We start from the raw sequence: 12,868 nt of genomic DNA on the forward strand, positions 1-12,868 counted from the left end.
CCGTTTCTTCTCTCTCTCTCTCTCTCTCTCTCTCTCTCTCTCTCTCTCTCTCTCTCTATCTCTCTCTCTCTCTATCTCTCTCTCTCTCTCTCTCATCTATTTTCATTTATTTATTTCTAACCTATGTACATCTTTAAAGATAGGAGATACACATACTTGAGTTGTTTAAATTTGTGTTCAGTCTGCCTCTTGTGTTTCAGAAGAAAACGTCCGATGGGGAAGGGCTTCCCAGTGCAATTTTAGAGGTGTGCTCGAGCTGTTTGGTGAATGTTTCCCTCCTCTCTTGCTACCTCCCTTGTGGCTTTCTGATGCTATGTGAGGGCCTATTTTGAATCTTTTCTGTATTTATGTTGTGTTTCTACTAAATCTTTTTTCTCCCTTTCTACCATCAGTCTTACTTGCAACCTCTTACTCTTTCACCAGCCCATATTAAACTAGCAATGGTGTCACTTCGGTTCTGCCCCTCAATACACACACACATACACACACACTTTGTGTGTGCTTGATGTCAGTATTTGCATTGTCTGGGTGGCAGTTTATTGGAACTCTAGTTGATGATCTGTCCAGCTATAATCATTAGCAGGAGTGTTCTGCTGACACCTTGCACTGTGCAAGATAAAGTTATGTCTATATCATCACTACAGTCCTAGAGTGCCCTGCCTGTGGCTCATTTGGCATCACTGACTTCCACGGGCCTCAGTGTTACTCATCACTACCTTGAAGTTTTAGTTTAAAGAACACTCTTTAGCCATCCTCGTGAGGCAGGTCCGGAGGCAGGGAGTTCCACAGCTTCTGTCTGGGAAAGCTGCTCTGTCTCCTTCAGGAAAGGCCCTGTTTCTGAGCACAGTGCTTCATACTGGGGCTCCATTCCTCCAGTACTCTGCCCCTATGGCCTGCTCTTCCAGACCATGGGGTTTCCTCTCAGACATTAGCTATAGGTAGGGCACTTCCTTGATTGTGAAGCTCTTATCTCTGATGCCCCTGGGGTTCTCCCTTCTCTTTCACTGTTGATGCTGTGATTGTTTTGTGTCTTGGCTAAAATCAACTAGCAGCTGCTGTGCTTCCTGACCTAATGCTGGGAATCTGTCCCAGACTGGGAGCATTTTCAGTCACAATCTCTTGAAATAAACCCTCTGTCCTCCTTCGATTTCCTTCCCCATGTAAGTTCTTTTATTGAAATATTTAGCCTTGAGATAGCACCTACATTGTCTTTGCTTTTCTGGACATTCCAGCTTGAACTATTAAAAAACTATTTGCAATTGGTTAGAAGAATTTTTATAAATATTAGAGTTTCAAACAAACCAATGTCTTGAACAGGATGCTGTGCAAATGAGTTCTTTCATTTATGGAACTTCTGCAGAGCTGAGGTCTGAGTTCCTAGCTAAAATGAGTGAGTGGCAGAGGCCCTCCTGCTTGACCCTGCCGCACATGCTTCTCAGGTGAACCCCTCTGTGGTTGCGGGGATGAACTCTGTGAGAGGAAATGAGACCAATTATTCTACACCCTATGGCGTAAATCACTTAAAGCCCTTGTGGGGACTCAGCGGACAAAACATTTGTTGCATAATGCCTACAACCTGAGTTTGAATTCTACGGCTCCCGTTAGGGTGAGAGGGGAGAACTGACTCCTGAAATCATCCACTGTCCTTCACATACGAGGTGGCATATGTTCACCCACATACAACCAACACACGCACACACAATAATATAAATAACGTTTTAACTTATGAATCCATAACTTAATCTGTGAAACAATGATAGTAACATGTGAAATGTACATACAATGATCACAGGCGTGTGGAGATGCAAAGGGTTATGTTGTGATATAAAAGACACTTTCTTACAGCTAAGCATTTTTTTCCTTTTGTCATATTATTATTTTTTTTTTAATTTCTTACTATACACATAGAGGCAAGGTCCAAAATCTCCCCACTTTACTGCTATGGGACCTGGCACTTTTGCCTCTGAGTTACTCTGCTGTAGGAACTGTCTCCCCTCCTCCTTGTGAATGCTGCAAAGGGTGGCATTTCCAAGGTTGGGAGCACAGAACGGGACTGACCATAAGAAAGCAATAGTTGACAGCCACAGTGCTCTGTCAGCAAGAGATCCAGCATCTTCACACACGGACAGGACATGCTGGTGGCGAGAAAGAAAGCAGAGGAGAGGAGGGTGGGCTGGAGACAAGTTCTCTTTCCCTTAACTCACCTCTCTTTGGTACCACCTCGCCATCTTAAGAACTTAACACTCCCTGAGCAAGGAGGAATCAGGGTATGAAACACAAACTCCAGGCTTTCTGCTTCCTTGAAATAAAAGAGATCCTTGTTCATTTCTATGTGTATCTGTGGTTTTTACTGTCTTTATTCCAAGTCAGTTAGTTGTACAGCCCTGAGCAAGCCCTTCCCTGAAACCGTGTTTTCTCCCCTTACAGGGACCTCCATGCAGTTTGAAGCCTTAGCATCACACAGTAGAGTATATCTCTATCAGAGTGATCTCTATCTGAATCCATGTCTCCGCAGATGCTGGGGCTCCCACCTACATGTATGAGTTTGAGTATCGCCCAAGCTTTGTATCAAACATGAGACCGAAGTCAGTGATAGGGGACCACGGGGATGAAATCTTCTCAGTATTTGGATCTCCGTTTTTAAAAGGTAATGTCTCTTTGCTGCCTGTGGCCTCGGCAATCGGAGGTCTGGATTTGGGCCTTGGTTTGATATTCTTGTGCAAGTTTCTCCTTTCTCCCCAGTTTGCTTTCCTGCTACTCTGTGACAGGGTTGAGCTATACCAGAAGTCAGTCCTAAGCTTTCACACACATGAAGGAGGCGTATGTTCATGTGTCCCCAGCCATAGTCTTTCTCAGAACCAGTAAGAGAAATGCTAGATCAGCCATGGGCTCCACTTTGGGGCTAGAATACCACTGACTGATTTTCCTCCCATACAAGCATACTGGGATATGAGTGAGGGACATGTTAATTTCTAACTAATCCTAAGCAAGGTCTATCTTGTTTTGCACATCTGCATATATGTGTCTATACAAGTGCTTATATTTTGTAGTGTGGTGTTTAAGGGAAGCTTTCACAGTGGTCTTCAAAACACTGCTTTTCAGCAGTAGTACATAACTAGCAATTGAACATGTGTCTCTCAGGACATCAGTGTCTCTGGACATCTCTGTATTTGGTGATGTCTTGGGAACTTTGGAGAGAGAGAGAGAGATTAAGAAAAGGCCCAAGAGCCAGCAGTCCTACTAAGACCGAGGAAACTCAGAGTTGTGTTTGGATCAGGCATGGATGACAAAGGAGGCCAGTGTATGGAAAGCTATTATTGACTTGAACTGTAGATTATTAACCATCTTATTCTTAAAGGTAAGGGCCAAGACTTTGAATTTCTGATAAGCTCCCAAGATAGTGATGGTCAGAGTCACTCCTGTTGTGCAGCTGCTAAACTCAAAAGCCACTCAGTGAGTAGCTGAAGCTTATTCTTTCTTCCCCTACAGATGGCGCCTCAGAAGAGGAGATCAATCTCAGCAAGACAGTGATGAAATTCTGGGCCAACTTTGCTCGGAATGGGTGAGGCTGGTGGCAAAGACGGGACGGGTCTGGGTGTGATGTTGTTATATTTGTTGGGAGGGAGTGTTTTCTAGTGTTTAAGTGATCAACCTCCAGTCCCTGTGACCATAGACTCTTAACAAAGACAGCTAGAGTAATCAGATTTGTAGCTGTGAGGGGGCTTCTGAGATGGTTCAGCTTAAAGGAGAGGGCATACATTTTGGCTCACAGATTCAGAGGGTTCAATTGTTGGTCAATTGTTGACCTACTTGTTCTGGTTGTTTGTCAGTCTGGAACATGGTGGGATAATGTGATGGCTAAATCCCTTCCTTTCTCCATCTCACTGACAGTTAGGCAGGAGAGAGAGAGGAAAAACTAGGGTCCCAGTATTCATCAGGGGTATGTCTGTTAGGATCAACTTTCTCCATCTACTCCTACCTTTTAGAGTTCACAGATGTCCCAGGGACACTTTCATTGGTTGATTAAGCCCAATAGGCTTAATCCCTGAGGCTCCATGTCAAGCATCCAGAAATATGTTGGTTGGTTTGGGTTCTGAAAAGCCTAGGAAATCCTTTCCCCAAGGCCTTGCTGCCATCAGCCCCAAGGGCCTCCCATGTGGGGGTTGTGCTCACGTCCTAAACAGATCCTAGGGAAGAGGTCCAGGTTCTGGCACTTCTAACTAATACTCTCCATGGCAACATCAGCATCACTCTCACAGCTTGAAGCCTCATGATTTTATCGTCCTCAGAAGGGGTTAAAACCTTCCACACACACATGCTAATCTCCAGCTCTTTCATTCACAATCTATGTAGAAGCCTTGATGATCCCATTGCCCTTGCATTCTGCACACCTGCAAAACCACACCCTTGCAGATAGCACCAAGATTTACTATGGCTTCAGATGTCACCCGACTCTATGAGCCATCAGCTGCAATAGCCTCTGAGTGTCTGAATAAGAACACAAATACCAGAGAATTTATTCTTCAAAGCACCCTGTGAGCAGGGATATCTAGCAATACTTTCCCAAAGCAACATCCTTGGAACAAGTTTATGCTTTCACACCCTTATGCCTATCATGGTTGTGCTCTGGAAGCCAAGAAACAGCTCAAGAATGAATGACAAAGAGAAAGGCACGGGCAAAGATGGCTGAAGAGTAAGGACTAGGGTGAAACCAGAGGCTTTTCAGTTATTTCAAGTCTGAACTTCGTGCTCTTACGAACCCCTGAGATGTGAGCCTCTAGGCAACTTTCATTTTGATCTGGGGTGTGAACAATGGCTTCTCCTAATGAATTACTTTCTACCATTCACACTCACCTTGTACTCAAGCTAACTCAGCCTTTGTGGTGGTGCTGAAGGGGTTGTTTTTTGTGCTTTTATTTTTGTTTTTTGGCAAGATTGAGTATTTCTAATCCTTATGCTGTACTTTTTGCTTCTGAATCTCATTGTAAATATGATTTAAAATGAAACAAAACAAAAACTCTCTAAAACTACCTGGATGCTATGCTACCCATAAATCTCCTTGACCAATAAATACTTTATCATCTTTAAACTCGAGACCCCATAAAATATCAGACCAGACAAATATAGGCAAATTCGTTGCCCGACTGGAGAACAAATGGACTCTATTCCAGACCCCCTTAGAGGCTTCCTTCTCTTCTGAATCATCATGAGCTTCGCTTCTCTTGTTCCTAGTGGAGCCTGCTGGAACCCCCCCCCCCCATATGCCTCACTCACTGCAGTCCGCATTCCCTACAGCCCACTGCAAACATTTCCAAACTCCTCCACAAACCAGTAAAAAACTTCAGATCCACATCATTGGGTTAAGCACAGAAAGCTCCACTTCTTAGTAATACTTATAGGTAACAATTATTATATAATAAGTTCCTGAAGCAAAATACCTGAGGTTCATCAACTTAGCGAATGAAGATTTTACTGGGGCTCTTTGATATTTTCCCTTTGAGCCTGTGACTGAGAGGAATGTGGTAGAGAAGGGGCATTAGGTGGGAACCAGATCCCTATTTCTTGGCAGTCAGGAAGCAGTGAGATGGAGGGGTGGAGGCCCAAGTGGTGCAAAGCAGGCTGTCGGGGACCTGCCTCTTCCAAGTAGGGACCACCTGTTAATTCCTCCATTAGCCTAACAGAACCACTAGCTGAGCATCAGCCTTCAATACTTGAGGTCTCAGAGGAGAGTTAAGATCTAAATAATAGGAGGAAATTTCTAAACATGCACACCTGTGCCAGGTGTGAAGAAGAGCACAGGTGTGGAAGGAGGCTCCTCGGCAGAGATAGGCCAAGGCATCCTCACAAATCTTGGGGCATCGTGGGGACAGCTCAGTTGTTTTGTTGAGTTTTTTCTTTTTCAAATTCTATTCACAGGAACCCTAATGGGGGAGGGCTGCCCCATTGGCCAGAATATGACCAGAAGGAAGGGTACATGAAGCTTGGCACCTCCATCCAGGCAGCCCACAGACTGAAAGAGAAGGAAGTGGTTTTTTGGACTGAACTCAGGGCGAAGGAGGCAGCAGAGAGGGCAACACACAGAGAGCATGCTGAGCTCTGATCAGGAGTTCCAGCCATGTTTGAGAGCCTGGAGCCAAGAAACGTGTATGCCACAGATGATTCTGCAGAGGAACAAGGCCTCTTATCTTTGAGGCTATACAACTATACGTTATTTTGTACAAATGCATTAAAGAGAATCCTTACTGCTTTAACTTGTAAAAATAAAACATTGTTTTGGAAATCAAAATTGGATCAGTGTTCATCCTGGTTGGGTTCTTGTTGTTATTGATGTTTGTGCTTGTTTGTTTTGGGGGTGTGTGTGTATGTGCCTCAGTGTGTGTGTGTGTGTGTGTGTGTTTGACACAAACTAGAGTTATCTGGGAAGACTGAGAAAATGCTTCAACCAGGGTGCCTATAGGCAAGTTTATAGGACTTTTTTTGGATTAATGATGGATGTAGGAGGGACCAGCCCACTATGGGTGGTGCTACCCCTGGGCTGATTGATGGTCCTGGGTTGTATAAGAAAGCAAGCTGGAGCCGGGCGGTGGTGGCGCACGCCTTTAGTCCCAGCACTCAGGAGGTAGAGTCAGGCGGATCTTTGTGAGTTCAAGGCCAGCCTGGTCTACAAGAGCTAGTTTCAGGACAGGCTCCAAAGCTACAGAGAAACTCTGTCTCAAAAACCCCCCAAAAAAAAGAAAGAAAGAAAGAAAGAAAGAAGGAAGGAAGGAAGGAAGGAAGGAAGAAAGAAAGAAAGAAAGAAAGAAAGAAAGAAAGAAAGAAAGAAAGAAAGAAAGAAAGAAAGAAAGCTGGGCACCCCATGGGGAACAAGACAGAAAGCGACACTTGTCTATGGCTTTTGCTTCAGTTCCTGCTTCAGGGGTCTTACCATGAGTTCTTGCCTTCACTTCGCCCAACTCAGGATATGTAAGCCAAACCTTTTCCTCTTCAAATTATTTCTGGTCATGGCCTTTACCACACTAATAGATACTAACTAATACATTATCTTTTGATCATGATTAATCCATGTGCCTCAGAGAAGGAAAGATGAAGAGAGAAGGAAACATCAAAAGAGATGTCTCTACAGGAGACGACTGGAGAAATCTTAGCCTGAAAACTGAAGAAGACGATCATGAAGGACACATGGAATGTTGTGTTCAATTTTCTATGGGACACATGAACAAGCATCTACATGCCCAGAAAGAACAAAAATGAAAGAAACAAGAATTGATTCTCTCGAGCCCACCTTGACTGACCAGTGAGTGTCTCTGACTCATTGACAGGAACACAGGTGAGGGGTTACTAGCAAGATTACTTAGAAAGCAGCTGTGCCACCAAAATGCCCTACCAATCATGGATGAAGACTTTTCTATTGCTGCATAGATGTAACCCCTCCTCTGCTTAACTGTCCACCCTGTGTATAATCTAACACATCTAAGGACCTGGCGCAACCTGGGCAGAATTACAGAGAGACTGTATGAGGACAGAGAGAGTGGCTGGAATCATGGGTGAGGGTCTAATGACCTACCCCAGCCCCTCCTTCTATAAGAAAATGTTCTCTTTAAGGGTATCATAAGAATATTTTGCAGGCGATTTTGTCTGCTTCCAATTTCCAGGAGGATGGGGATGGTGTGGAGGAAGAGGAGAGGGGAAGAGAGAAGGGAGAAAAAGAGGATTGGGGAGAGCTTGGGGGAGTGGGATGGTTGAGATGGAGGAAGGATGGATATGGGAGCAGGAAAGAAGATATATTAATTAAGGGAGCCATTTTTGGGTTGGCAAGAGGCTTGGCTCTAGAGGGGTTCCCAGGTGTCCACAGGGATGTCTCCAGTTAGGACCCTGGGCAGTGGAGAAGAGGGTGCCTGAACTGGCCTTGTCCCGGAGTCAGACTACTGACTGTCTTGAATATCACCATAGAACCTTCGTCCAGCGACAGATGGAGATAGAGACAGAGACCCACATTGGAGCACTGTAATGAGCTCCCAAGGTCCAGTTGAAGAGCAGAAGGAGGGAGAAGATGAACAAGGAAGTCAGGACCGTGAGGGGTTGGTCCACCCACTTAGACAGTGTGCTTGAGCTAATGGGAGCTCACCAAAGCCAGCTGGACTGGGACTGAACGAGCATGGGATCAAACTGGACCCTCTGAATGTGGCTGACAATTGGGGCAGACTGAGAAGCCAATGATAATGGCACTGGGATTTGTCTCTACTGCATGTACTGGCTTTTTGGGATCCTAGTCTATTTGGATGCATACCTTCCTAAGCCTGGATGGAGTGGGGGAGGGCCTTGGACTTCTTGCAGGGCAGGAGACCCTGCCCTCTCTTAGGACTGGAGGAAGAGGGAGGGAGGAAGATTGAGGGAGTTGGAGGAAAATGGGAGGAGGGAGAAAGTGGAAATTTTTAATGGTATTATTTATAAAGCATTAAAAAAATTTTTAAAAGAGTGTTTTCCAGACATTCTTAGGCACGCCGATCAAGAGAGTTAGGGCTCTTGTGCTCAGGGAACAATTTTTCACAGCAGATGTGAACATGTCTAGTCTCTTCTCTCCAGGGAGCTATTTTTATAAATACAAAGAAAATGACTAAAGAGTTTTCTAAGTGCTAAGGCCAGTGTGTGCTCTAAATAAGAACGCAAGATTGTTGGAAACCACAGACCCAAAGGAGGAGCTTGCAACCAGCACAGACTTTTCCACAGATAGCTAATAGGTGTTCATGTAAGTCTGGGGACATGTAACAGGCTGAGATAAAATGTGTCCTTGGCATTCAGACAGAAAATGCACCATTGTCCCATTTCCGTGAAGGAACAGCACTCCATACATATTGGGGAATTCTTAGATACCACATGAAGGCCTCTTGCTGCCGAGGAAAATCATAAAGTTCTGTAACCCATCATGTGGACAGGACACAGTAGTGGACCAAGTCATCAGAGAGCCTTTGCCGCTGCTGAGAAACAGATTAACTGATAGTAGTTTATCTTTAACCGTGCTGAGGGTATAATAGGGTAAATCATGGACATTCCAACTGACTCTTGACTGAATGTCTATGACCCAGTAGTAGAATGGTTCTAGAAGGGTTGTAAAAGAAGAAACACCACCTGGTCGGACTTTATAAACCTGCCACCAAACACGGGACCAATACTGCCAAAGCTATTGGCCATGCTGGCCCATCTGTGGCCATGTGACAATACCAGGAAAGATACTTAGAGTAGGGCTCATGCCTTGGTTAGTGCATTATGTTCTCCATCTTGGTAGTTCCATGTGGGAGGGGCCCTGACTCTAGAGTTGTGTCAATATAAGGGCACCTAATCCCAGGACTCAGGAGGTTGAGGCAGGCAGAGTTTAAGGCTAGCCTTGTCTACATAGAGAGTGTTAGGCTGGCCAGGAACACATAGTAGAAAGAAGGAGGAGGAGGAGGAGGAGGAGGAGGAGGAGGAGGAGGAAGAAGAAGAAGAAGAAGAAGAAGAAGAAGAAGAAGAAGAAGAAGAAGAAGAAGAAGAAGAAGAAGAAGAAGAAGAAGAAGAGAGGAGGAGGAGGAGGAAAGGAAGAAAGGAAGGAAGGAAGGAAGGAATAAAGATACGAAAAATAAAAATAAAAGGCTGTGAGTTAAAAGTACAATAGAGAACTTCCTTGGTAGGATAGATTTTGAATTCCCTCTCTCCCTGTGATTGTCATATAGGAAGCTGTGCTGGTGGAGCACAGCCGTGTGCAGCTCCAGCTCAAACCTGCCAAACCTGATTTAGGAGTTCACAGATTCCTAATGGAGTTTAGACAAGGTGCCTTTTGTATTGAGTTCTGCCACAGCTGTGCTGAGTTCTGTACTTTACCTCCCAAGTTTATGTCTCTCGTGCCTGGGCAGTGAAGGGATCCTCCCCAGAGCCCAGGGATCAGTTTCAGGCTCATGTGTCCATGTCCATCATGCCCACCCATTTCCATTCCCTTGTCCACTGCCTCTGCTGATACCAAGTCTCCCTGCCCGCTGTGTTTCCAGTCAGGCCTTGCTTGCCTCTCGGCAGTCAGCTATTCCTTCAGCGCTAGTGGAGGAAAGAAGGGGTCTTTGCTGGTGGCTCTCTCTGGCCTGAGACAGTCAGGCACTAAGAGAATCTGTGCTGCAGGCTTGATGTGTCACATTTCAGCCTCTGGTTCACAGACTGACCTGGTCTGATGTGTCTCTGTTCACAAGTATGCAGCCCTTAGTGCCAGCCTCTCTACAGTCATTGCAATGTCATTGTGGAGTGGTGTGGTGGAGGAAGTCCTTGAGACCTTTGGAAATTTTTAATTTGAGATGTATGGTCACACTTCACCCTCTCGTTTATAGCCTGTGCAGTCCTGTTCCTCTCTGTCCTTGGTTTGTGCAGCCCTTGGTCACAGTCAACCTCTATTCAATGAGCTCAACTTCATTTTTTTGAATAGCTTATTTCAGATGGCTCAGCAGTTAAGAATGCTTGCTTCTCTCTCAGAGAACCTGAGTTCAGTTCTTAGCACTCACATTGGGCAGCTCATAACCATCTGTAACTTCATCTCCAAGAAATCCCATCGCCTCTTCAGGCCTCCATGGACATCCACACACATATGACAGATATATGCATGCATATAATGTTATTTAAAATACTGTTTTAAATATCTCATTTCAAATATTTATAAATATATGCAGTTATAGATGCTGCATTTGTGAGTTAACTTATTTGCTAATGTGCACATGTAATAACATTTGTGGGACTTCCATGTTCACAAGAGCATCTGCACAGAGCAAGGGAAGTCTGAAAAAGTCTGAGTCATGTGGCCCCAGCATTCCTACTTGAAGTATAACTTTATCTTCTTGTCTCACCTTCCATACTCATATGCATCCGTTTGGGGCTCTATTCAGTGCCATTTCTGTAATATATTTTTTATGTGCTTGTGTGTGTGTTTAATGTGCTTTCAAGCGTAGTGATATATCCAGTGGCCTCTACCACAGCAGGCTGAGAGGAACCATATAGAGAAAACATACTAATAAATGGGCTTCTGCCATCGTGAATTATGATGCTCTTGATCATGAAGTCAGTGGTGATAAATCAGCTAGACAGTCCATCCAAAGAGAGATATCCCTAGATCTAAGGGAGGCCATGCTGGAGAGAGGTCATGTGCTATTTCTAGCATATGACGAAGTTTTTGGAAAGATGAGAAAGCAACTAAGTCAGATTAGTGTAATGATGGATTTTCAAAATTATAAACAACAGCAAAATTATACAACTGGAGAAATTAAGTGTTTTGTTATCTAAGAATTGGGAAATGTCAAGGCTGTTCCAAATAGTGTTCTATTGCCCCCTTGTCACCCAGTGATGTAACATCTAATGAGTCTGACTCCACTTTTGATACTTGACTGCTTATGGCTTTGATCTCCCTACTCTTTCATCCCTTTCCCACTTCTCTAGAAAAGTCAGTGACCAAGACGGGTTCTTATTTTGGTACCAACAAAACATGCAAACTCTCCCTCCTTAACCACAAGAGCACTCTGGCCAGTGTCCCTTCCTAAGACATGTTGGACCCGCTTACAAGGCCTGCCCTGCCCCTCACAAACAAAGCTCAAGAACACATGTAAGAAAACTGCTTTCACTACCTGTGGAGCACGGATGTGTGTGCACTGTGTGCGCATCAGTGATGCTTCTAAAGCAATGTAAATACAAATACACTGAGGTCTAAATAAGTTAAAAGTAAAAGGAGGGTACCAGACACAACCGATACTCAGTGTGTGTGTGTGTGTGAGAGAGAGAGAGAGAGAAAGAGAGAGAGAGAGAGAGAGAGAGAGAGAGAGAGAGAGAGAGAGTATGTGAGTGCCCTTGGAGACAGAAAGAGGGTGTCAGATTCCCTGGAGCTAGAGTAACATGTAGTTGTGAGTTGCCCATCATGGATGCCGGGCGTAGAACTTAGACCCTATGTAATAGCAGTAGAGGTCCGGCTCTTAACCACTGAACCAACCTCTTCATCCACAAGCAATTTACTTCTTTTTCCTTTTTAAGTCTTATTTTATCTACTACTTCTGTCCCCACTCCAGATAGCACTGCTCTCCACCCATGACTGCTCTTTCCAGTTCCCCAAAATGTGCTTGATCTGATTCCTTAAACAGAGTCCTACAAAGCTTTCTAAGCACACCACTCTTCACCACAAAATTTCCAAATGTCCAGCAGAGGGCAGCACTGTAGCAGAAACAAAAGCTTCTCTCCAAGGCTCCTGGGCCACTGTGGATGAGAACAGAAACAAGGCCGTTACTCAATCAGAAATCAAACTGTACATATTCGATCTCTCTCTCTCTCTCTCTCTCTCTCTCTCTCTCTCTCTCTCTCTCTCTCTCTCTCTCTCTCTCTCTCTCTCTCTCTCTCTCTCTCTCTCTCTCTCTCTCTCTCTCTCTCTCCTCTTGGGAGAATTCCTGTGGCTGTAAATGCCAAGCATTTTGGAAATTCTAAAGAATTCACAGATGAGGGCTACAGAATTGGTTCAGTATTTAAGAGGAATGGCTACTTTTCTAGAAGACCCCTGTTCAATTCCCAGGTTCCACATGTTGATTCACAAGCCTTAACTCCATTCCCAGGTGTCCTGATGCCCTCTTCTGGCCTCCGTGACCATTACAGGCATGTGGTACATAGACATGCATGCAGGCAAACATACATGTTTCATATAAAATAAAAATAGGTAAAATCTTACAGAAAGAAAAAATCATAAATAAATGCATAGATGGGTGATTAGTGTAAAATACTGTGGTCAATGGAGTTTATTGACTGTAAGAACATTGTAGTGGCTTGCATGAAAAATGTTCCCATAGATTCCGGCATTTGAACACTTGATCTCCGGTTGGTGGTGCAG

General features: G+C 44.5%; 1 protein-coding gene across 2 annotated transcripts in view; it reads left to right on the top strand.

Annotated features, from left to right (window-relative positions):
• The window catches only part of LOC130863311 (carboxylesterase 1D), a 28,833-nt gene extending 22,558 nt beyond the window's left edge, over positions 1–6,275 (top strand). For both annotated transcript variants that reach the window (XM_057753227.1, XM_057753228.1), the window contains exons 12-14: positions 2,516–2,647; positions 3,490–3,562; positions 5,917–6,275. In XM_057753227.1, coding sequence (XP_057609210.1) covers positions 2,516–2,647; positions 3,490–3,562; positions 5,917–6,100 — 389 coding nt within the window. In that variant the 3' untranslated portion in view covers positions 6,101–6,275. The remainder of the gene's footprint in view (positions 1–2,515; positions 2,648–3,489; positions 3,563–5,916) is intronic.
• Positions 6,276–12,868: the final 6,593 nt, after the last annotated feature.

This window comes from Chionomys nivalis, chromosome 21, assembly GCF_950005125.1.
Source record: "Chionomys nivalis chromosome 21, mChiNiv1.1, whole genome shotgun sequence".
Classification (NCBI taxonomy): domain Eukaryota; kingdom Metazoa; phylum Chordata; class Mammalia; order Rodentia; family Cricetidae; genus Chionomys; species Chionomys nivalis.